Raw genomic sequence first — 21,940 nt, 5'->3', positions numbered from 1 at the left:
GCTAACTGCTGCATCCACCTGGAGCTGCCATCATGTGACCACAGCGGGCCTGGCTCAGAATCCAGAGGATCCTCGGTAGGGTCAGCCACTCCCTACTGTTTTGAGACTGGCATAACCTCATGGGAGGTGGCTTCCACCCAATCCAACCCCATACCCCCAGCCTGGCAGAAATGTGGCTTGGATTACTTCAGTAATGAGCTAGATGAGGTATAATAAAATAAGGCTGAATCCTCAAGACATTGGGTGGATACAAAAAATTGGTTTCATCTTATTCTGGATGGGGTTGTATATAGGAACACTGTTTGGGGATACTTCTTGATCCAGTGCAAGCCAAGGTAGCCTTAGCGGTCCTAAGTGTCTTTTACAAGATTCACCAGCTGCTATCATTTATGGTCAGGACTAGCCCAGTCTTTTTATTATTTTTTACTCTGAATGGTGTTTAGACCTTTTTTGAGTTGTCATGAGTGTCCCATGTGGAAGCAGATAGAATTAGCTTTAGAATAAATGTTTATCTCCAAAATATTCAATTGTCTAATGAGGACTGAGCAAGCTGAAGGATTGTTCTGCCCAGAGCCTGAGACACGAGACAGAGGTGAGGCTTGGTTCAATTCACATTTTATTAGGATGATGGTTACATCCAAAGCACTGCGCTTCATAAACCTGTCTACTCTAGCTCACTACTTTCCCTGGCTAAGCTACCTAAACAGTCTCTGCAGCGTGTGGAGAGAGTTGAATCAGCACACTAGAGCCTGGGCGGGCACCTGCTTAAGTAGGGAAGGTCTTCGCCCATAAACGGCGGCTCCTCCAAAGTTTCACCCTCTCAAGGTCCCTTTTCTCGTGCCGTCTCATGCAGGGTGAAGGGGGCAAGCCTCCGACGGCCCATCTGACAGCGAGGCTTTGCTAGGTGACGGCTCAGCTTCAGGGAGAGGGAAGCTGGTTGGCAGGGAAGTGTTTGAAGTGCCAGGTGGGGATTCCTGCAGTGGCGTGGTTGGCACATGTGAGGGGTCACTTCCCAATGGCTCAGGTGGGGGGCTTGCAGGCAGAGTGGCAAATGCCTCAATGGGGGCGCTGGCCAATGGAGTCTGTGGGCTGACTGCGCTCCCCCTTCCTTCAATGTTCCCAGGGACCTCACCCTCATCTGACTCCTCTCCCTGAGCTAACTCCTCTTATGCCTGGGGCTCAACACCATCCCTCCTCCATGCACCATCTCCCCCCTTGGCCGGGTAAGCATCATGGAATTCCCTCACCAAGTCTGGCACATGAACATCGTCGGCTGATTCCCACGAATGCTCCGTCTGGTCGTATTCCTTCCAGTGAATCAAATATTGAAGCCGCTCTCAGCATTTCTGCGAGTCCAAAATCTGTTCCACTTCATATTCCTCTTGCCCATTCATCACGATGGGGGGTGGAGGCACATCTGGCATTCTGTGGGGATCTGGAGGGTGTTCCAGAGTAAGCAGGGAGTGATGAAACACTGGGTGTATCTTCAAGGAAGGAGGCAGCCTCAGACGAAAAGCCACTGGATTGATCTGAGCCTACACCTCAAAGGGGCCCACCTTTCAATCTTCTAACTTATGGCAGTGCCCCTGTGTAGGCAGGTAACATGTGGACAGCCACACCCTGTCTCCCACATGGATTACGGGCCCCTCCTGTCTATGCTGATCTGTAGCTCTCTTATAGTTGCCTTCACCCTCTCTAACTGTTCCTTTAACAGCTGCTGCATTGCCTGGAGCTCTTGCACAAAGTCCTCGGCTGCCGGAATGGAGGGGCTGCCGTGTGGGGTGGCGAACGCTCAGGGGTGGTATCCCAGGTTGGCGAAGAATGGAGTCTGTTGCGTGATAGCATGCACTGCGTTGTTGTAAGCAAACTCCGCTAAGGGTAAAAAGGACACCCAGTTGTCCTGCTGGTAGTTGATAACAGCAGAGATGTTGCTCCAACGTGGCATTCACTCTCTCAGTCTGACCATCCGTCTGTAGGTGATGAGACGACGACAGTCTTAGTTCTCTCTGCAGCAGTTGCCACAAGGTGCACCAAAACTGAGCCATAAACTGTGTCCCTTGGTCCAAAACTACACTGTCTCGGAGGCCGTGCAACCTGTACACGTGTTGAGCCATGTCTCGTGCATTTGGGAGTCCCATGCATGGAATGAAATGAGTCATTTTAGTAAAAGCATCCACCCAAAACAACACTGTTGTCTAATCCTGCGAGGAGGGAAGGTCAGTGATGAAGTCCATAGTTACCATCTGCCAAGGACCCTGGGGAGTAGGGATTGGCTCTAAGAGTCCTGCTGGCTGTCCCATGATGTGTTTAGCTCTGACACAGGTGGGGCAAGACTGGACATAGTGCTCCACCTCCCCCTTCATCCGGGGCCACCAAAACTCCCTGGTGACTGATTGCAAGGTTTTGAAGACTCCAAAGTGCCCAGCAGTGGGGGAGTCATGACACTGATGCAGGATCTTGGCTCACATGTCGCTGGGGGGGGCACATACATAACATCATGATTATACAGCACACACCCCGTTCAGTGTGTAGCCCTCTGCACTCCCAGTAGGCTGCTCCTCTAACTCTGAGTGCTTTTCCTGGACAAACAGATCTTGTTCTTGTGCCAGCCACAGATCCTCCACCCTGGAGTCCTGGCACACCCCAGCCACCATCTTCTCAAGGGGTATGATCAGTTGCAGCATTTTCAGAGTCGGATTCTCCAGGTATTCCAGTTTGCGGGACAGGGCGTCTGCCCACTTATTCTACACCTGAGGAATGTAATGGATCTTGAAGTGGAAGTGAACGAAGAACTGTGCCCAGTGCACCTGTCTCTGGTTCAGCTTACGGGCAGTGTGGAGGCTTTTGAGGTTCTGATGGTCGGTGCAAACCTCAATCTCATGCTGTGCTCCTTCAAAAAGGTGTCGCCAAGTTTCAAATGCATCCCAGATGGCCAATAACTCCTTTTCCCACACTGTGTAGTTTTGCTCTGAACTTGTCAACTTCCGCAAAAAGTAAGCACATTGTCTCTCTGTGCTGGTTGTAAAAGCACCATGCCGATGGCCACATCTGATGCATCTGTCTCCACCACAAAGGGGCATGCTGGGTTCACGTGTTGCAGTATGGGTTCCAAGGCGAACCGCACCTTCAGCTGCTTGAAGGCTCCTTGTGCAGCATCAGTCCAGCGAAAGGGACCTGGCCCTTTCAGACAGTATGTGAGGGGTACAGTTTTGTCAGAATAATTAGCAATGAACCAATGGTAGTAGTTAGCGAACCCCAGAAACCGCTGAATGTCTTTCTTTGTTTGTTTGGGGTGGCTGCCACGTGAGGACACAGTGAACCTTACCTGGGTCCATCTCCACCTCGGTGGGGGAAAGGTGATACCCCAAAAAGTCCAGCATAGTCAGGGCAAAGCTGCACTTCTCCAGCTTGGCATAAAGACAATGTTCTCTGAGACATTGTATCACTACCCACATGTGTTCCTCATGTTCTGCTGGGGAGTCGGTATAGATGAGGATATCATCCAGATACACAATCATGAACCGGTCCAAATAGTCCCTAAATCTGTCATTCATGAAGCTCTGGAAGACCCCTTGCGACTGGGATAGTCCGAAAGGCATGACCAAGTACTCAAACTGCCCATAACATGTCTTGAATGGAGCATTGGGCTGCAGCATTGGGCTGAAAACAACAGAATAAAATTCAGCAGGAATTTAGTGCAAAGTTCTACACTTAGGAAAAAGAAACCAAATGCACAGTTATGAGATGGGAGAAACTTGGCTCAGCCATATGACATGTGAGAAGGATCTTGGAATTGTCATTGATCACAAGCTGAATATGAGTCAACAGTGTGATGTGGCTGCAAAAAAGGCAAACACTATATTAGGCTGTATTAGCAGAAATATAGTTTCCAAATCCCATGAAGTATTAGTTCCCCTCTATTCAGCACTGGTTAGGCCTCATCTTGAATACTGCATCCAGTTCTGGTCTCCACACTTCAAGAAGGATGCAGACAAACTGGAACAGGTTCAGAGGAGGGCAACAAGGATGATCAGGGGACTAGAAACCAAGCCCTATGAGGAGACTGAAAGAACTGGGCATGTTTAGCCTGGAGAAGAGAAGACTGAGGGGAGATATGATAGCACTCTTCATGTACATGAAAGGCTGTCACATAGAGGAGGGTTGGGATCTCTTCTCAATCATCCCAGAGTACAGGACATGGAATAATGGACTCAAGTTGCAGGAAGCCAGATTTCGACTGGACATCAGAAAAAACCTCCTAACTGTTAGACCAGTACGACAATGGAACCAATTACCTAGAGAGGTAGTGGGCTCTCCGACACTAGAGGCATTCAAGAGGCAGCTGGACAGCTATCTGTTGGGAATGCTTTGATTTGGATTCCTGCACTGAGCGGGGGGTTGGACTTGATGGCCTTATAGGCCACTTCCAACTCTACTATTCTGTGATTCTATGAATGCTGTCTTCCACTCCTCCTCCTCCTTGATTCGTACCAGATTGTAAGCTCCCCTCAAATCCAGATTGGTATAAATCTTGGCCAACTGCAGTCACTCCAGTATCTCCGTGATGAGTGGCAGGGGGTAGCTGTTGGGAATGGTGATCTTATTCAACTCTCAGTAGTCGTTATATAGGTGTAGCTCTCCGTTCTTCTTTTTAACAAATAGCAAAGGGGCCCCAGCTGGAGACTGGGAGGGTCAAATGGAGACCCCCTTTAGGTTAGTTGCCAGGAATTCCCTTAGTACTGCCATACCCGGTTACAACAAGGAGTAAATCTGCCCTGCTGGGATGTGTGCCCCCAGTATCAGATTCATGGTGCAGTCGTATGGTCAGGAGGGGGCGGGAACTGATCGGCTTCCTTTTTGTCAAACACATCCAGGTATCCCTCATACTTTTCCGGCAGGATGACTCCCTCCTGTAGGATGACTCCAGCCACAACATCAGGGGAGGCTTCTCCCATGGTTTGCAGTGCTGATGGCGATATCCTGACGTAAAGACCACCACCACTTCATCCCAGAAAATTGTGGGATTGTGCTGAACCCACCAGGGCATTCCCAACACCACTGGGAAGCGAGGCAGGGAAGCCACATAGAATGACAGTCTCTCCACGTGTCCTGGGATATCCATTTCTAGCATCTCTGTTGCCCTGGTAACAGTTCCTGACTGTAAGGACCGCCCATCAATGGCCTCAATGGACAAGGGCTGCTCAAGCATTTGGGTGGGCACACCATGCTCCTGAGTGAAATTCCAGTCCATAAAACTTGATGAAGCCGCACTGTCAATCGTGGCTCTAACCTAAAGACTTCGCCCAGAAGGAAGAGTCAGTCGAACTGGCAGGTGAAGGGCAGGCTGTGGCAGGAGGGGTTGCTGACAAGGCCACGGTATCTGCATCGCTCCCAACTCTTTGGTCTCTATGAGAGCTGGGATTTGAAGTTTTCCTGCACTGGAGCTCTTTCTCCCTTGGGTCAGGTGTCCCCCTTTCCCGCAGTACAGACATAACCCCTCCCTCCTGCGCTTCTCCTTCACCTCCTCCGACAGACATGGTCTAGCCCCTCCAATTTGTATGGGCTCCACCCCCGATGAAGTTGAGGTTCCCATGCTAGGTAGGAAATGGACACGGGGGAGAGTGGAAGCATGAAAACGTGGAAATTCCACCCTGCGCTCCAAGCAGCAACCTTCAATCCGACTGTCTATCTGCAAACATAACTGAATCAGCCTCGCCAGGCTGCCAGGCAGGGAAGTGTGTGCCAATTCATCCAGCACCTCTGGGCTAAGCCCATTCTGGTAGAAGTACATCAAAGCTGGGTCACTGTCCTCCACCTCCTGGGCTAAGATGCAAAATGTGTTAGTATAGGTCGCCACAGTGCCCTTCCCCTGCTTTAAGGTCCCTAGCTGGCGAGTGACCATTTGTTTATGCTATTTATGGAGCACACGAAACATCTCTGTCATGGCTGCAATGAAGGTGGTATATTGACCTAGGACAGTCATTTCTTATGAGATATGGGGTAGCCCACTTGGCTGCTTCTCCTTCCAAGAGGCTGATGATAAACGCCACCTTCACATCATCATTCGGAAACTCAGCTTGATGTACGTGTATATATAGTTCACACTGGGCAAGGAACGTGGCAAACTGGTCACTCTGGCCACCATAGCGAGGAGGTAGTCCCACTGGTGCCATGACTCAGACAGGTGGCGCGGCCGCCAGTGCCGTGCCTCCTTGGGCAATCAGGGCTCAAAGGTTTTGATTCTCGAGTTGGAGATTCTGGATTACTGCCTGGAGATTATGGATTTCGGCATACAAGGCTTGGATGGTTCCTTGAAGTCCCCCTTCAGTGGCTCCGCTAGCCTCCGTGGTTTTGGTCATGGGAGCGTCAGTGAAGGGAGGTGATGGCTGATTCAAGCTGTCCTGCCCAGAGCCCGAGACACAAGACGGAGGTGCGGCTTGGTTCAATTCACATTTTATTAGGGTGATGGTTACATCCACAGCAGTGTACTTTATAAACCTGTCTACTCTAGCTCACTACTTTCCCTGGCTAAGCCACCTAAACAGTCTCTGCAGCGTGGGGAGAGTTGAATCAGCACTAGAGCCTGGGTGGGCACCTGCTTAAATAGGGAAAGTCTTTCCCGTAAACGATGGCTCTTCCGAAGTTCCACCCTCTCAAGGTCCCTTTCCCCACGCAGTCTCATGCTGGGTGATGGGGGCGAACCTCTGACGGCCCATCTGACAGCAGGGCTTCCCTAGGTGACGGCTCAGCTTCAGGGAACGGGAAGCTGGTTGGCGGGGAAGCGTTTGAAGTGTCAGGTGGGGATTCTTGCAGGGGTGTGGTTGGCACGCACAAGGGGTCACTTCCCAACAGCTCAGGTGGGGGCTCACAGGTGGAGGGGAACTGCCTCAATGGGGGGGCTGGCTGATGGAGTTTGCAGGCTGACTGTGCTCCCCCTTCCTTCAATGTTCCCAGGGACCTTGTCCTCATTTGACTCCTGTCCCTGAGTTATCTCCTTTTGTGCCTGAGGCACAACAAGGATAATAAAAGAGTTACACTGTCTTGCTCTGGCAATTCTGGGCTATGCTACTTTAAACTGTGTGTGTGTGTGTATATATGTGCATGTGTGGTTACTCCCACGTAAGTCGGTAAAGAATGGGAGCTTAGGCTTTGGTTTAGGGTTGGAATTGAGGAAAACAGGGTTCTTGCGCCTTTAACAGCTGTATTGCAGGCAGAAATTCATCAGGTTAAGTCCTTTTAAGTATGGAAATACAATTATTGAAAAAGCTTCTTCATGACTGTACTCTATTTATGAGTTAAGTCATGCTCCATATGTTAGCCATTTGTTCTATGCCAAGCCTCATGGCAACCATTTTGTGACTGGCACCCACAACACTCTCTCAAAATTCAAAATGTGCCCACTGATCCAAAGACAGATGGCTTAGAGTCTTTAAAGGCTGAAAGAGCAGCACGGGACTGTTTGAAAGCCCCTTTGCAAGCAGCCCTGCACTGCACTTTGAACCTCCAATTTAAAGGTTTAAGGAGAAAGGAGGGGCTATTTGCACAAGGGCTTACAAACAGCTGTGTTTTGAAGTTCTAACAATCAGAGCTTCAAAGAACGCCAATGCCTCCCAACCTCATTCCTCTGGATGAGGAGTGCTCCATGGATGAGGCTGAGTAAAATACATATTGTTATGAGCATGGGGGGGGGGCTGGAATGGATGATTTCTGTGGGTCACCTTTCCAGCCTCTGATTTGGAATCCTATGCCTGGGAGGCTGGCTCTGCTAGCCAGATGAATCTCCTTTGTTAATCAAATAGAGTGGCCAGGTAGTTAATGGGCCTGTTTAAGAACATAAGAACATAAGAAGAGCCTGCTGGATCAGGCCAGTGGCCCATCTAGTCCAGCATCCTGTTCTCACAGTGGCCAACCAGGTGCCTGGGGAAAGCCCACAAGCAGGACCCGAGTGCAAGAACACTCTCCTGAGGCTTCCGGCAACTGGTTTTCAGAAGCATGCTGCCTCTGACTAGGGTGGCACAGCACAGCCATCACGGCTAGTAGCCATTGATAGCCCTGTCCTCCATGAATTTGTCTAATCTTCTTTTAAAGCCATCCAAGCTGGTGGCCATTACTGCATCTTGTGGGAGCAAATTCCATAGTTTAACTATGTGCTGAGTAAAGAAGTACTTCCTTTTGTCTGTCCTGAATCTTCCAACATTCAGCTTCTTTGAATGTCCACGAGTTCTAGTATTATGAGAGAGGGAGAAGAACTTTTCTCTATCCACTTTCTCAATGCCATGCATAATTTTATACACTTCTATCATGTCTCCTCTGACCCGCCTTTTCTCTAAACTAAAAAGCCCCAAATGCTGCAACCTTTCCTCGTAAGGGAGTTGCTCCATCCCCTTGATCATTCTGGTTGCCCTCTTCTGAACCTTTTCCAACTCTATAACATCCTTTTTGAGATGAGGCGACCAGAACTGTACACAGTATTCCAAATGCGGCCGCACCATAGATTTATACAACGGCATTATGATATCGGCTGTTTTATTTTCAATACCTTTCCTAATTATCCCTAGCATGGAATTTGCCTTTTTCACAGCTGCCGCACACTGGGTCGACATTTTCATCGTGCTGTCCACTACAACCCCGAGGTCTCTCTCCTGGTCGGTCACCGCCAGTTCAGACCCCATGAGCGTATATGTGAAATTAAGATTTTTTGCTCCAATATGCATAATTTTACACTTGTTTATATTGAATTGCATTTGCCATTTTTCCACCCATTCACTCAGTTTGGAGAGATCTTTTTGGAGCTCTTCACAATCCCTTTTTGTTTTAACAACCCTGAACAATTTAGTGTCGTCAGCAAACTTGGCCACTTCACTGCTCACTCCTAATTCTAGGTCATGAACAAGTTGAAAAGTACAGGTCCCAATACCGATCCTTGAGGGACTCCACTTTCTACAGCCCTCCATTGGGAGAACGGTCCGTTGATTCCTACTCTCTGCTTTCTGCTTCTTAACCAATTCCTTATCCACAAGAGGACCTCTCCTCTTATTCCATGACTGCTAAGCTTCCTCAGAAGTCTTTGGTGAGGTACCTTGTCAAACGCTTTTTGAAAGTCTAAGTACACTATGTCCACTGGATCACCTCTATCTATATGCTTGTTGACACTCTCAAAGAATTCTAGTAGGTTACTGAGACAGGACTTTCCCTTGCAGAAGTCATGCTGGCTCTGCTTCAGCAAGGCTTGTTCTTCTATGTGCTTAGTTAATCTAGCTTTAATCATACTTTCTACCAGTTTTCCAGGGACAGAAGTTAAGCTAACTGGCCTGTAATTTCCAGGATCCCCTCTGGATCCCTTATTGAATATTGGTGTTACATTTGCCACTTTCCAGTCCTGAGGCACGGAGGAGGACCCGAGGGACAAGTTACATATTTTAGTTAGCAGATCAGCAATTTCACATTTGAGTTCTTTGAGAACTCTCGGGTGGATGCCATCCGGGCCCGGTGATTTGTTCTGGCAACTGGTGAAAGGGCTAGGAAGATCCTTTTGTCATTTTAAACTCTACTGGAGGAGAGTCTCTCCCCCCCCCACTCCTGGGTGGGCAGAAGTGTGTTTGTAGTTGGTAGTGTGTGTTCAGGACAGAACTAGGGCTGCAGGCATGCGGAGAGGCTGGCTCCCTGCATGGTGGCAATAGGATGCCCCTGCACCTAGATGGAAAAGCTGGATATTAGACTGCTGATGCCTTGAACCCCTCCACCCTAAGCTCAGGTTGGAATGTGTGTACATAAATAAACCATATTTCATAAAGACACCGCAGTCTCCACTGACCTTCTTCCCAAAGGAAACCAAACCCTGGATGGGCGCAGGGACCCCCTGAAATCTCACCGCTCGGAGATTGGGGGAGGCGCGCAACAATATGATTTTCTTCTATTTTTGTCTAGATATTTTTATAATTGTTATATTTTGGGTTTTTTTAAGATATGTATATTGCTAGCAATTTATTGTTCAGTTATGTTTATTTAAAATGTGATATATTCATTTTCTTTTACTATCAATTGTACCAAATGTAACGGTATATTGTTTTTATGTTGTAAACCGCCCAGAGAGCTTTGGCTATGGGGCGGTATAAAAGTGTAATAAATAAATAAATAGAGATATAATAAAAAAGTTTGTGTGAAGCTATTCTAGCTTCAAAGTGGGGAGATAATGGAGAATTTTTATATATCTACATAAACTTAGATATTAGAAGGTATATGCTTAACACTATAAGACAATCACAAGGAATAAAAGAGGCCCACAGGTCTGTGAGACCTTTAAGATTCAGTGTTCATTATCTTCAGAGGGGCAAGTGAAGTTCAGTCTGAACTCCTGAACTCCTGAAATGAAGCAAACAGGCCTGTGTGTGATTAACTTTGATTAATGAGTATATTGTTTATGAGCAAGTAAGCATGTAGTAAAGATTTAACAAGTGCTAGATGAGCCAGCTAGGCTTGTTCCAATGAAAAAGATGGAAGGTTATAGTTAGCTGTGTGTGTGTGTGTGTGTGTGTGTGTTTGTGTGTGTGTGTGTGTGTGTGTGTGTGTGTGTGTGTGTTAGAAAAGATATTCTAAGAACTACAGGAATTAGGAAAATCACAAAGAAGCAACAGGTATGTTCTGCCTTGAACTTTCAACAACCCTGACTTGAGCAGTCACAGGTCCTTATATGGTTAACATTTGATGAATGGTCATATTGCTTAAGGGAGTAGCTATGTAGAAGATGTTTCTATAACAACAAATGTACTGGGCAAGCCTGACCGATCAGGAACAATGGTAACGTTATGGATTGGGTATGCATGGCAAAGCAATTTCAATATTATAAGGTCATGTTTGGGAGTAATAGGCCCCAAAACTTCAATCAATGGGGACAGCAGAATACTAGTAACATTAGTCAAGTAGACAGAACAAACGTACAAAGAAGAGGCTTGCTTGTGATGCATGGTGACCTGTACACGTGTTCTTGTAACTAGAGACTGGAATTACCTAATATTATCTGATTGGGCTAGAAATTATTGTCTGCAGTGTAACAGTTATGTAATACTGATGTGCAGCTTTCTGATTGGTGTATGTTAATACCTTTGTCCCAGAACTGTATACAAATCCATGCAGACAGTGCCACGTTTCAGTCCTCACCAGGCACTCTGGGGGAACTGACCTTGCATACGCTTGTATAGAATAAAAGCCTACCTTTTTGATGCAAGCCTGTGTCTTCAATTTCTTCAATGACCCCAGTCCAAGAACCCAAAATTCCCTGTCAGTATCACTTGGCATCATAGTAATATCAGGTGACTGACAGATGAGCAACCCCAATCCATATGTCACATTTGGCTCAGCAGGGATAGGGAAATAATGATCTGGCTTTCTGACCAGAAAATATTTCCATCCCAGCTTATACCATATATTTTAACATATATTTTAAAGAAACATAATGTGTAAGGGTGTTTGTGACAATCCACAAAACAGGGACTAATGGTCCAAATTTGGACTCCATTCATCTATTGTTCATCACTGTTTTAGGTAGTTCAGACCACCCAGACACTTTCAGATCAGCTTAACCAAGTGAGGAGGATTTAGGAAAGATGAAGGCGGGGGGGGGGGCTCAGTTGCATCCACTAGCACTCATTAGAAATTAGTACACCTAGTAGTCTGTAATGTTGTAATTTTCCTTAAGTGCAAATTTTCATTGCCTTATAAGGTATCTTTCTTATGATTAGAAAATTGAGAAACCTTTCATTACCATGACAAATGCAATGAAGTTTTTGTGAAACAAAAGCATCAAGTCACAAAAAAGGCCTCACTGCTGTACGTTGGTGAGCTCAGCAAAGTCTATGAAGAATAGCAAGTAAGTCATTAATTCCACCGTCGCAGAGAGAAGCAGAGCTTGAAATGCTTTTCTTTGAAATGGGTTATAACCTGCTGATGAGTGAAGCTGCCTAGATGATAGACTGCAACATTTCTTTGGTATGAACAATTTGAACTAAAGATGTCTTTAAAATAGGCTCCCTTGTGAATTTGGTACCTCTAGATGCCTTTGATTTATTGGGGGGGGGGAAAAGCCTCTCTCTGGGTATTTCGGATATGCAGGGTGTGTTAAAACCCCAAACACTAATGACTATAAAATGCACTCTGCAATAGCACTGCAAGCAGCTCTTGTAGGCTTATTGTGGAACAATGCTACTATTTTTTGGGGGGGGATAATTCTTAAAAAATGCAGAAAAATGCAGAGCCATACAGGATTAAAGTAGGGGCTGGGACAAGGTTACCTGAAAGATCACCTGCCCTTATATAGCCCTGTAAAATCACTCACATTAGAGGTGGGAAACTTTGGGCCTGGTGCCCAAATGTAGCCCTCTGGATTTCTCTGTCTGAGCCTTAACCACACCTTCTCAGCTACATTCTTTCTCCCCAAGACACATCCTTCACTGGCCCTGCTTTGCACCCTCCTTGAGTAGTTTTGCCTGTCTGGAATGTGTTCCTGAACTTCAATAATATCTATTGCTTGACTAGGTAGTGGAAAGAGAGGGGTGTGATTTTGTGTGGAGAACCTAGCCTAAAACTGATATTCATTACTCCATCCAGTTTTGTATCTGGCCTCACCCACCACTGGCATGTGGCCTCTGAAAGATTGCTCAGAAGGGATTGCAGCCCTCAGGCTGGAAAAAAAGGTTCCCCACCCCTGATTTAGATAATCTGTGGAAATTTTACTCATGGCACTACACCCTAGAGCAGCCTTTCCCAACCGGTGTGCCTGCAGATGTTGTTGGACCACAACTCCCATCAGCCTCAACCATTGGCAATGCTGGCTGAGGCTGATGGGAGTTGTGGTCCAACAACATCTGCAGGCACACTGGTTGGGAAAGGCTGCCCCAGAGAATATTGAAACCCCAAAATGACTATGTTCTTCTGTTCTATGCTTGGAATACCCTTCCCTCTGCCATACATGAAATATTGTCAATAATTTACTTTACATGATTTGATTTGTACACCTCCTAAAAATGTTAAAATATTAAGCAATTCAGAAATAACTTCAAATAAATCTATAAAATCAAATTCTTTAAAGCATAGGAATATGAACACAAAGTAAGTAGGTGCAAAGGTCTTGTTAATACTTGGGTGAAATTTTCTGTTTCCTACTCTCTAGTGAAATCAGTTGAAGTTCTACCTACCATCCTTCAAGATTGTCTCACGCTCAGTGCCATCGATTTTTTGACGTCCAATCAGGAAGCTGGTAGTGTCAGCAAAATATATGTAATTGGTCTCAGCATGAAAATCCAGGGCTCGAGGATTAACCAGGTTTTCTATGGGGATCATATATTCATCAGCTACTTTGGTATTCAGGTCCATTCCCCGTATTATTCCCGGGCGTCCCTTCCCATAAAACAGGAACAACTCATTCTTTGGTCCTGCATAAGAAAGATTACAAACATAAACCACCATTGCTGCCTAATGTCTTTACACTGAATACTGTCACTGTTTAATTAACTGCTGCAATTAGTGTTTTTTCTCCCAGTTCAAAACCTAAAATTAAGCTCTCAAATATTCTGAATGTATCTAAACTCAAGATGACTGGTTAATTGCATTATCTTAATTAAAACAGAAATTACTTCTGTGACTGAGTTATATCTAATTAATCACTGCCTTTTCTGTAGCAATACATGTTTCAAAAACTGAATAGATTATAGGATAACATTAGAGCCAATGTAAAACTGGTCTATATAATCTTGCAGGGATTCTACAATTCATTGGAATCTACTGGCTGCTATTAACTATAGCAGTATTGTAAACTTCACCAAACAGATTAAAATATGCAAAACAGTGTAAACCAAAGGATTGCATTTTCAACTGTTTGTATCTGTGCAAACGATGTATTCTGCTAAAATGAAAAAAAATAACACAAATATAAATTGTTTGTTAAATGATGGGTAATTTTGTAACCTAGGGAGTTGACAGAATTATGGAGGCTCCCTCTGTATAGACTTTCCACATTGTTTTCAAGACCTTACACTTAACCTTGTGAACATGTTTCTTTAGACCCATTATTGTCCAGCAGATAGAGTACTAGACTGGAGATCAGCACTCAAATCATTTCTGACTTATTCATATCCCAACTTTTATAACTCATTTCCTTTTGGCAGTTCTCAAGATGACCTCACAAAGTGATGTCTAGATTGGATTACGGCAATATGGGACTGCTGTTGAAATATGGTCAGAAACTTCAATTGGTATAGAGCAGCCTTTCCCAACTAGTGGGCCACCAGGTGTTGCTGGACCACAACTCCCATCAGCCTCAGCTAGCATTGCCAATGGTCAGGAAAGATGGGAATTATGGTCCAACAACATCTGGTGGCCCACTAGTTGGGAAAGGCTGGTATAGAGCATCCTTTGCCAGCCCTCCAGATGTTTTGGACTACAACAGCCAAGCTAGGTGGGAGTTGTAATCCAAAACATCCGGAGGGAAACAGGTTGGCAAAGACTCTATACTGTGTAGACATTCTATTTGTGTGATCTGTTTCAACTCCTCTAGTTGCCAATTTGCTTTGGGGCTGAATTCAAAGTGCTGGTTCTAAATGTTAGGCCCTAAATGGTCTGGAATCAGGATATCTTAGGAATCATGTATTTCCATAGAAACTTACTGAGGTGGTGTCTCCTTGCCTTCTTATGTACAATGGGTGGGGAAGCAAGACAATGCATTTTTGAATAAAATAATTAGGCTGTAGAATACTTTGTCAAAGATATTTGCACATCTTCATCACTGTTCACCTTTTAAAATACAAGCAGCCAAATCTTGGCTACTTAGAAAACCTTTGGATTAATTTAATTATGTAGCTGTAAGCTTTTGGCTATTTTTATATGGGTTTTGTTTTTATCAATCGATTTGTTAAAGATCTGTTTTTGTGAACTGCCTTCAAGGTCATTGACAGAAAGGTGAAAGACATGTTTTTATTAAAAAATACAAAACAAACAGCTAACTACTATAGGCTACAGCCAATATAAAAATGTTCAGAGAAGGGAAATACTTCTACAAGCCACCTGAATGTTTTCACTTAGCAAAATGTTGGGGAAATAATGCTGGATCAATATGATAGAAGTGAAACTTAATATGATGTTTTTGGTGAAAGGAACTGAAATCACTTTCTATAATCCAGTTTATAAAGCCACTTTATAAAGGCAACAAATGTATTAGTATAAATAAAGAATCAAGAAGTATTGGGACACTTTACGGTTAGGAATGAATGATGGCTGAGAGCCCTTAATACAGTTTGGGAAGGCATTTTTTCTATTTCTTTTATTTATTATTTTCTGTATGGCTTGTTTTTGTACATCACTTAGAAATACAAATGATTAAGTAGTATATAAGTGTCAAAAATAAATAAATAAAACAAAACTGGATATAGCAGAATATTTCAAAGGAGCTTTGCTGCTGTTGTTCTGCCACAGGACTAATTTACTCACCTCTATTGCTACAGAACCAAACCTCCAGCCAAACAAATTACATAAGAAAATAAAAACAAGATGAGAGTAAATTGGCAGGTACATAGTGCCAAGCACATTTCACCAACTAACTATTAAGGTTAGCACTGCTGCTCTTGATGATGATGTTAATTAACACTCAGAATTCCACTCTGAAATACTAGCTGCTGGCAAAGTATTTGATTTTAAACAACGTACTTTTGCATGACCTGCCATCACTTCCCAAGATGAAGCCCATTCTGCAGCGACAAGCCCTGGTTTTGTAGCTGCTGCTGAGCAAACAGATGTGAGAGCATCCCCCTGGCATTCCATATGGGTCTAGTTCACATGCATGACTCCTGACTGAAACAAATCAAAAACAGCAGGTTGGAAATTCTTGAAAAGCATCACTGTCATACACATTAGTATGGAGAAAGAATGTAGGCGAAGGTCCAAACCTGAACACCACGTCATTTTTTTCCACATTCCCAGAAACAAAGAGTGCTTGATAAAAGGGAGGTAGCACAAACAGTCAATACTACCTATTTGGCTAGGACACAGATATAATCTTTATGGATTAAAACTTTCTTCACGCATAATCATGAGGAGAGAGAGTGGACATATATTACAGTGAAAATTATATTTTGAAATAATGCACCGTGCATCCTCTCAACTGCTACTGTTAATTATTGCTTTTCAGTCATCCATGTCTACCTTAATGTTGCTGGTTAAATGGAATTCCTTGCCCTGGCTAGCATATCACTGCTATTGAGATCTTGTGTGCAACTGCTGTGTGACTACTATGGACATGTCTATTATTGCTAAGACACACATTTTCCCAGTGATCATGTGCATACAAATTTCAGTATTTTTTTTAAAAATTGACCACATTTATTTATTTATTCTTTTCATGGAATCATATAATAGTAGAGTAGGAAGGGGCCTATAAGGCCATCGAATCCGACTCCCTGCTCAGTGCAAGAATCCAACTGAAAGAATACCCAGCAGATGGCTGTCCAGCTGCCTCCTGAATGCCTCCAGTGTTCGAGAGCCCACCACTTCCCTAGGTAAGTGGTTCCATTGTCGTACTGGTCTAACAGTTATGAAGCTTTTCCTGATGTTCAGCTGAAATGTGCCTTCCTATAACTTGAACCCATTATTCCATGCCCTGCAGTCTGGGATGACTGAGAAGAGATCCTGGCCCTCCCCGAGTGACAACCTTTCAAGTACTTGAAGAGTGCTGTCATGTCTCCCCTCAGTGTCCTCTTCTCCAGGCTAAACATACCCAGTTCTTTCAGTCTCTCTTCACAGGGCTTTGTTGCCAGTCCACTGATCATTCTCGTTGCCCTCCTCTGAACCGTTCCAGTTTGTCTGCATCCTTCTTGAAGTGCGGAGACCAGAACTGGATGCAGTATTCAAGATGAGGCCTAACTAGTGTTGAATAGAGGGTAACTAGTACTTCATGTGATTTGGAAACTATACTTCTGTTAATGCAGCCTAAAATAGCATTTGCCCCTTTGGGAGCCCCAACACACTTTTGGCTCATATTCAGCTTGTGATCAACAACAATTCCAAGATCCTTCTCGCATGTACTATTGCAGAGCGAAATATTTTCAAGGCTGAGTGTTTCCTTACTAGAATTACTAGATACAGCTTTGAAATCTACTATGTCCCTTTAAAAGAAGGGAAAACAGGAGCTCACCCATTCCTGCTGTAGTTCCTTTGTCTTCTTCCCCACCCCCAAGTACTACCTGTTACAATGAAGAGGGGCTCATCTACATGGTGTTTTACTGTGTGTTATGCTTTAGCACAAAAGCTAGGAGGAAAATAAAAGTAATGGCACTGTTTGCAGCAACATAAAAAAGGCCAGCAGAATGGAGAAAAGTAATCTGAAGTTGCTTGTCAGCCTACAGGAAACAAAATGAAAGAAGGGAGAAGATAGTGGGTGTGGAGAGGGGAACAATTGACATACTTACCTAAAAGCATCTGCAAGAAGGAGCGCAGCAAACACATAACCCTGCTTAAACAAATATTGTATTTTAACTGTATCATACCAGTGAAAATACAAATAATCACATTTCTGGGTTGTTGGTTTTTAAAATGAAACCTACCACAGCTGGAAGAACAAACTGAGCACATTCAGTTACCAAGCAACCAGAGGGAGTAGAAATGTTAAATTAGAGGGTGTGGTCATTAGGATACTGTGTGATTGATCCTTTCCCTCAATGTGAATAGAAAATATTGTGTTTGAAGCTGTCATTGAGCCCTTACTGTGGATGGTGCAAATAGAAAACAGAGGTAAAAACAGCACCTTTAGTAATGCTTCCATGTGGATAAGCCCTAAGACTCCAGATATGCCATATAGCTGGAAGTGGAGAGTAACAGACAAAAGAGCCAGGCAAGAACTGGTGAGCCAGGAAAGATGGATGGGACCCAGCTCTATTTTCTACTTATAATGTGGTTTTAAAGGAACACAGCAAATCTAAGATTTTTAATCTAGAAACCCTATTCCCTTCTGTTTGCCCTTGTAGCCCCTTTAAAGAAAAAAGTGGCAAAAGTTAATAAGGTTTCCTTTGCAGCACTGCTCTGCCACTTACTTCCTTATCTTTCTTTAAAAGGCAAGCATTAACATTCTGAGGACTGGTACAAACGTTTCCTATTTGTTTCAAAAAAATGAGCAGGCATTTCTTGTGACCATAAGGCTGTCTCCCCTGCAATGAAACTACCCCTTAGTATTTACTTTGTTCTTATCTCATACCAAAATATTCAGGATTGACACCATTACTCCAATTTCTTAAAAAAACCCTATCACTTTCTATACAAGGAGTGTGAATAAATACAATGCTGAAACTTATGAACAGTCTGTTAACTAAGTTTCCCTATATAAGTTAAGTTGTGGAAGCAGCTTTTCCTTGGGTTCAGCCCATAGCACTCCTGTAATGTTTAGAGGCCAGCTACCATGCAAACAGGGCAAATCATGTGACCACCTGACCATGCCCTCCTTGATCCTGGATTCATAATAAGAACTTGACTCTGTGGTCCTGCCCTAAATGGGATGAACCCATGAAAAAGAGGCACCCACAACACTACTGTAATGTTTAAAAGGGGTATAATAAAGAGAAATGAGTAATACACATTAGCTCTGCTTTTGTAGAGGGTGGCAAACAAAAACACTAAAATCACTCTAAAACATCATAAAAACAGAGTTTAAAATATATTTAACAACACATTTTAAAAAACATGTTGAAAAGCAATTCCAACACAGAAGCAGCCTGGGATAAGGTCTTGTAATGGGCTACCCCAGACAATGGCTTAAAATATGCATACATTATGCTGAAATCATTTACATCTGCTTATAGTGCTAGGAATATGCTTAATATTTGCTGAAATATCATATAAAGTTTGCTTGTTGCAATGCATGTATAAGGCATAAGGCCAAATGGTAAAAAAAGAGTAGTTTAAAACTGCCACCCCTCTGTCTTCTGACTAAAGCTGTAATTTTCCTATGAAAGCAGCTGGAACACATAGAAATAAGAGGTATGGGCAGCCAGCCAACACTCAAACTGGCATTTTTAAGAGGAAGTTCCTTATATGGTATGGTTAACACCACCACATTCCACTATTAGTTTGTACTGAGCATTCTCTCTGTCTCTAGAAGGCAAGAAGGCAGCAGATTTCATAAGGCAATGGGAACAAGTCTTGCCTTTGATAAGAAAGTTTATAAAAGGCCAGATTTTATAGCATTCATTACCTGTTGGGCCTCAGCTCCTCCGCGGGGGCCAGGAAGGGGGAAGGCATGAGTTTCAGGGTCCCCAGCTGTCAGAAGGAGCAGTAGATCCAGGAGTTGTTGAGTCTCCACAGGATAGGGGATGTGGGAGTGAGTTGGAGCCAGGGTCAGTTCCCACGGATGGCGCTCTCTCTGAAGAAGAGTGTGCCCCACCCCCAGACCAAGACGAGGAGCCGTTGGAAGTTGCTACGGAGGGCACGCTTCCTCCCCCTCTGCCTAGCGGTTCTCGGGAGGTGCCAGGAGAGCAACCACCCCCTGACATCGAGCCTGTTGCCGAGGCCCTTTTGGATGAGCCATTGGATGCCCGTCCTGTCACCCCACACTCATCGTCATAAGAAACGGATGGGTCAGATGCAGAACTTGAGAAGGAGTCAGAGATTAAGATCAAGGACTTTCCCTACTTAAACCTGCGGTTCCAGGGGAGGAGCTGCTGAGTCAACTTTCTTTATACGTTGCAGAGCATATCTAGAGTGCAGCTAGGGATTCTAGTGAGTTAGTTTAGTGCTCTCTATGAAATGTACTGCTTTTGATGTATCTATTACTCTAATAAAACAAGAATGAATTACACCTGCGTCTCAGCCTCGTGGATCCCACTCTGAACAGGACATTACCCCACAAGCTCTGCTGAAGTGGGCAGTTGAAGAAAGCAGGAGAATCATTCATCTATTCCATGACATCTGATGGATGCATCATGACATGTATTTCCATGTACTTTGTACTTTGGCTCTGTAATACAACTTAAGAGTTTATCTCAGTTCTTCATCTATTGTAACTTGTTTTAACTAAGACGTGCCTTCAGAGTCTTGTACTTTGATGTTAAATGGATATAGAATCATAGAATAGTAGAGTTGAAAGGGGCCTATAAGGCCATCAAGTCCAACCCCCTGTTCAATGCAGGAATCCAAATCAAAGCATTCCCAATAGATGGCTATCCAGCTACCTCTTGAATGCCTCCAGTATCGGAGAGCCCAATACCTCTCTCTAGAAATATCCAGCAATTTCTTTCATGCCGATATGTATTTCTATTTTTCTGTTTCTGCAATGATGGCTAAGGCCACCTATAACACATTTTATTAGTTTTAGTGTGCAAGATATGAATAAACAACATATATTATAAGACTGTTCTGGTGTTTGAACTCTGACTCCCAAATAGAAAATTTCTGATACCTCCCAGGACTGAAGTATTCTTGAGTGGAGTCTCCTCTATTCTCTGCCTGCACTAGATCATGGCTACTGATAACCTGTGAGCTTAGGTGAACTAATGTTCAACATATAAGGGCTCTATGTAGACACGGAGGAAGGGAGAAAGCAAGAACCCTCAACCCTGTGCATTCACTGGCAAGGGGACCGGCCCTGGTGAAATCACTCTCTGCTTAAAAGACTTGCTGAAAAAGGAAGGTGTTCAGTAGGCACTGAAAAGATAACAGAGATGCCTGTCTACTATTTAAGGGGAGGGGATTCCACAGGGTAGGTGCCACTACACTAAAGGTCCACTTCCTATGTTGTTGGAACAGACCTCCTGATAAAATGCTATCTTCAGAAGGCCCTCACCTGCACAGTGCAGTGCTCGACTGGGTATATAAGGGATAAGATGATTTTTCAGGTATCCTGGTCTTAAGCTGTATAGGGCTTTGTACACCAAAGCTAGAACCTTGAACTTAGCCCGGCAGCTAATCAGCAGCCAGTGCAATTCTTTCTTTCAGCAGTAGGGTGACATGTTGGCAATATCTTGCCCCAATGAGCAGTCGTGCTGCTGCACTTTGCACCAGCTGCAGTTTCCGAATCAACCTCAAAGGCAGCCTTACATAGAGCACATTACAGTAATCCAGCCTGGAGGTTACCAGTGCATAGACAACAATGGTCAAGCTATCCTGGTCTGGAAAACAGCTGCAGCTGTCTTACCAGCCAAAGCTGGTAAAAGGCACTCCTAGCCACTGAGGTCACCTGGGCCTCTAGCGATAAAGATGGATCCAGAATCACTCCGAGACTATGTTTTTTCAAAGGGAATATGACCCCATCCAAAGCAGGCAACTGACCAATTAGTCAAACTCGGGAACCACCAACCCACAGTGCCTCTATCTTGCTAGGATTCAGATTCAGTTTATTAGCCCTCATCCAGCCCACCACCGAGTCCAGGCAGCGTTCTTGGGGTTGCATGGCCTCTCCCAATTCAGATGTTACAAAGAAATAGAGCACGGTATTATCAGTGTACTGCTGACACCTCCCCCCAAATCTCCTGATGACTGCTCCTGAGGGCTTCCAATAATAATAATAAATTTTATTTTTGAGTCGCCTATCTTGCCGAATTAACGGCCACTCTAGGCGATGTACATTAATACCATAAAATACAATATACAATCAGTAAAACCATCATTCATCAAACACCACTCTACCAATTAATAACAACATTAATAACTAACCCACCCCAGAGATCCCATAGGCCTGCCTGAATAGCCAGGTTTTCAGGGCCCGGCGGATAGATGTTAAACTATATGGGGGACAATATGGTACCATGTGGCACCCCACATCACATACTATTCTCTGAATACAATCCCGGATGTAGTATCGGAACCACTGTTCTGAACCACAGTGCCCCCGATACCCATCTCACCAAGTAGGCTCAGAAAGATACCATCAATAGTATCAAAAGCTGCTAAGAGATCAAGTAAGAATAACAGG

At 44.4% G+C, this 21,940-nt stretch overlaps 1 protein-coding gene across 1 annotated transcript in view; it reads right to left on the bottom strand.

Annotated features, from left to right (window-relative positions):
* Nucleotides 1–15,821, bottom strand: part of LRP1B (LDL receptor related protein 1B) — a 524,827-nt gene extending 509,006 nt beyond the window's left edge. The window contains 2 exon segments of the mRNA XM_061608878.1: nucleotides 13,191–13,427; nucleotides 15,694–15,821. Of these exon segments, the coding sequence (XP_061464862.1) occupies nucleotides 13,191–13,427; nucleotides 15,694–15,802 (346 nt within the window). The 5' untranslated portion in view covers nucleotides 15,803–15,821.
* Nucleotides 15,822–21,940: the final 6,119 nt, after the last annotated feature.

The sequence above is a fragment of the Rhineura floridana genome, chromosome 2 (assembly GCF_030035675.1).
Source record: "Rhineura floridana isolate rRhiFlo1 chromosome 2, rRhiFlo1.hap2, whole genome shotgun sequence".
Taxonomy (NCBI): Eukaryota; Metazoa; Chordata; class Lepidosauria; order Squamata; family Rhineuridae; genus Rhineura; species Rhineura floridana.
This window is presented reverse-complemented; position numbering and strand designations above follow the sequence as displayed.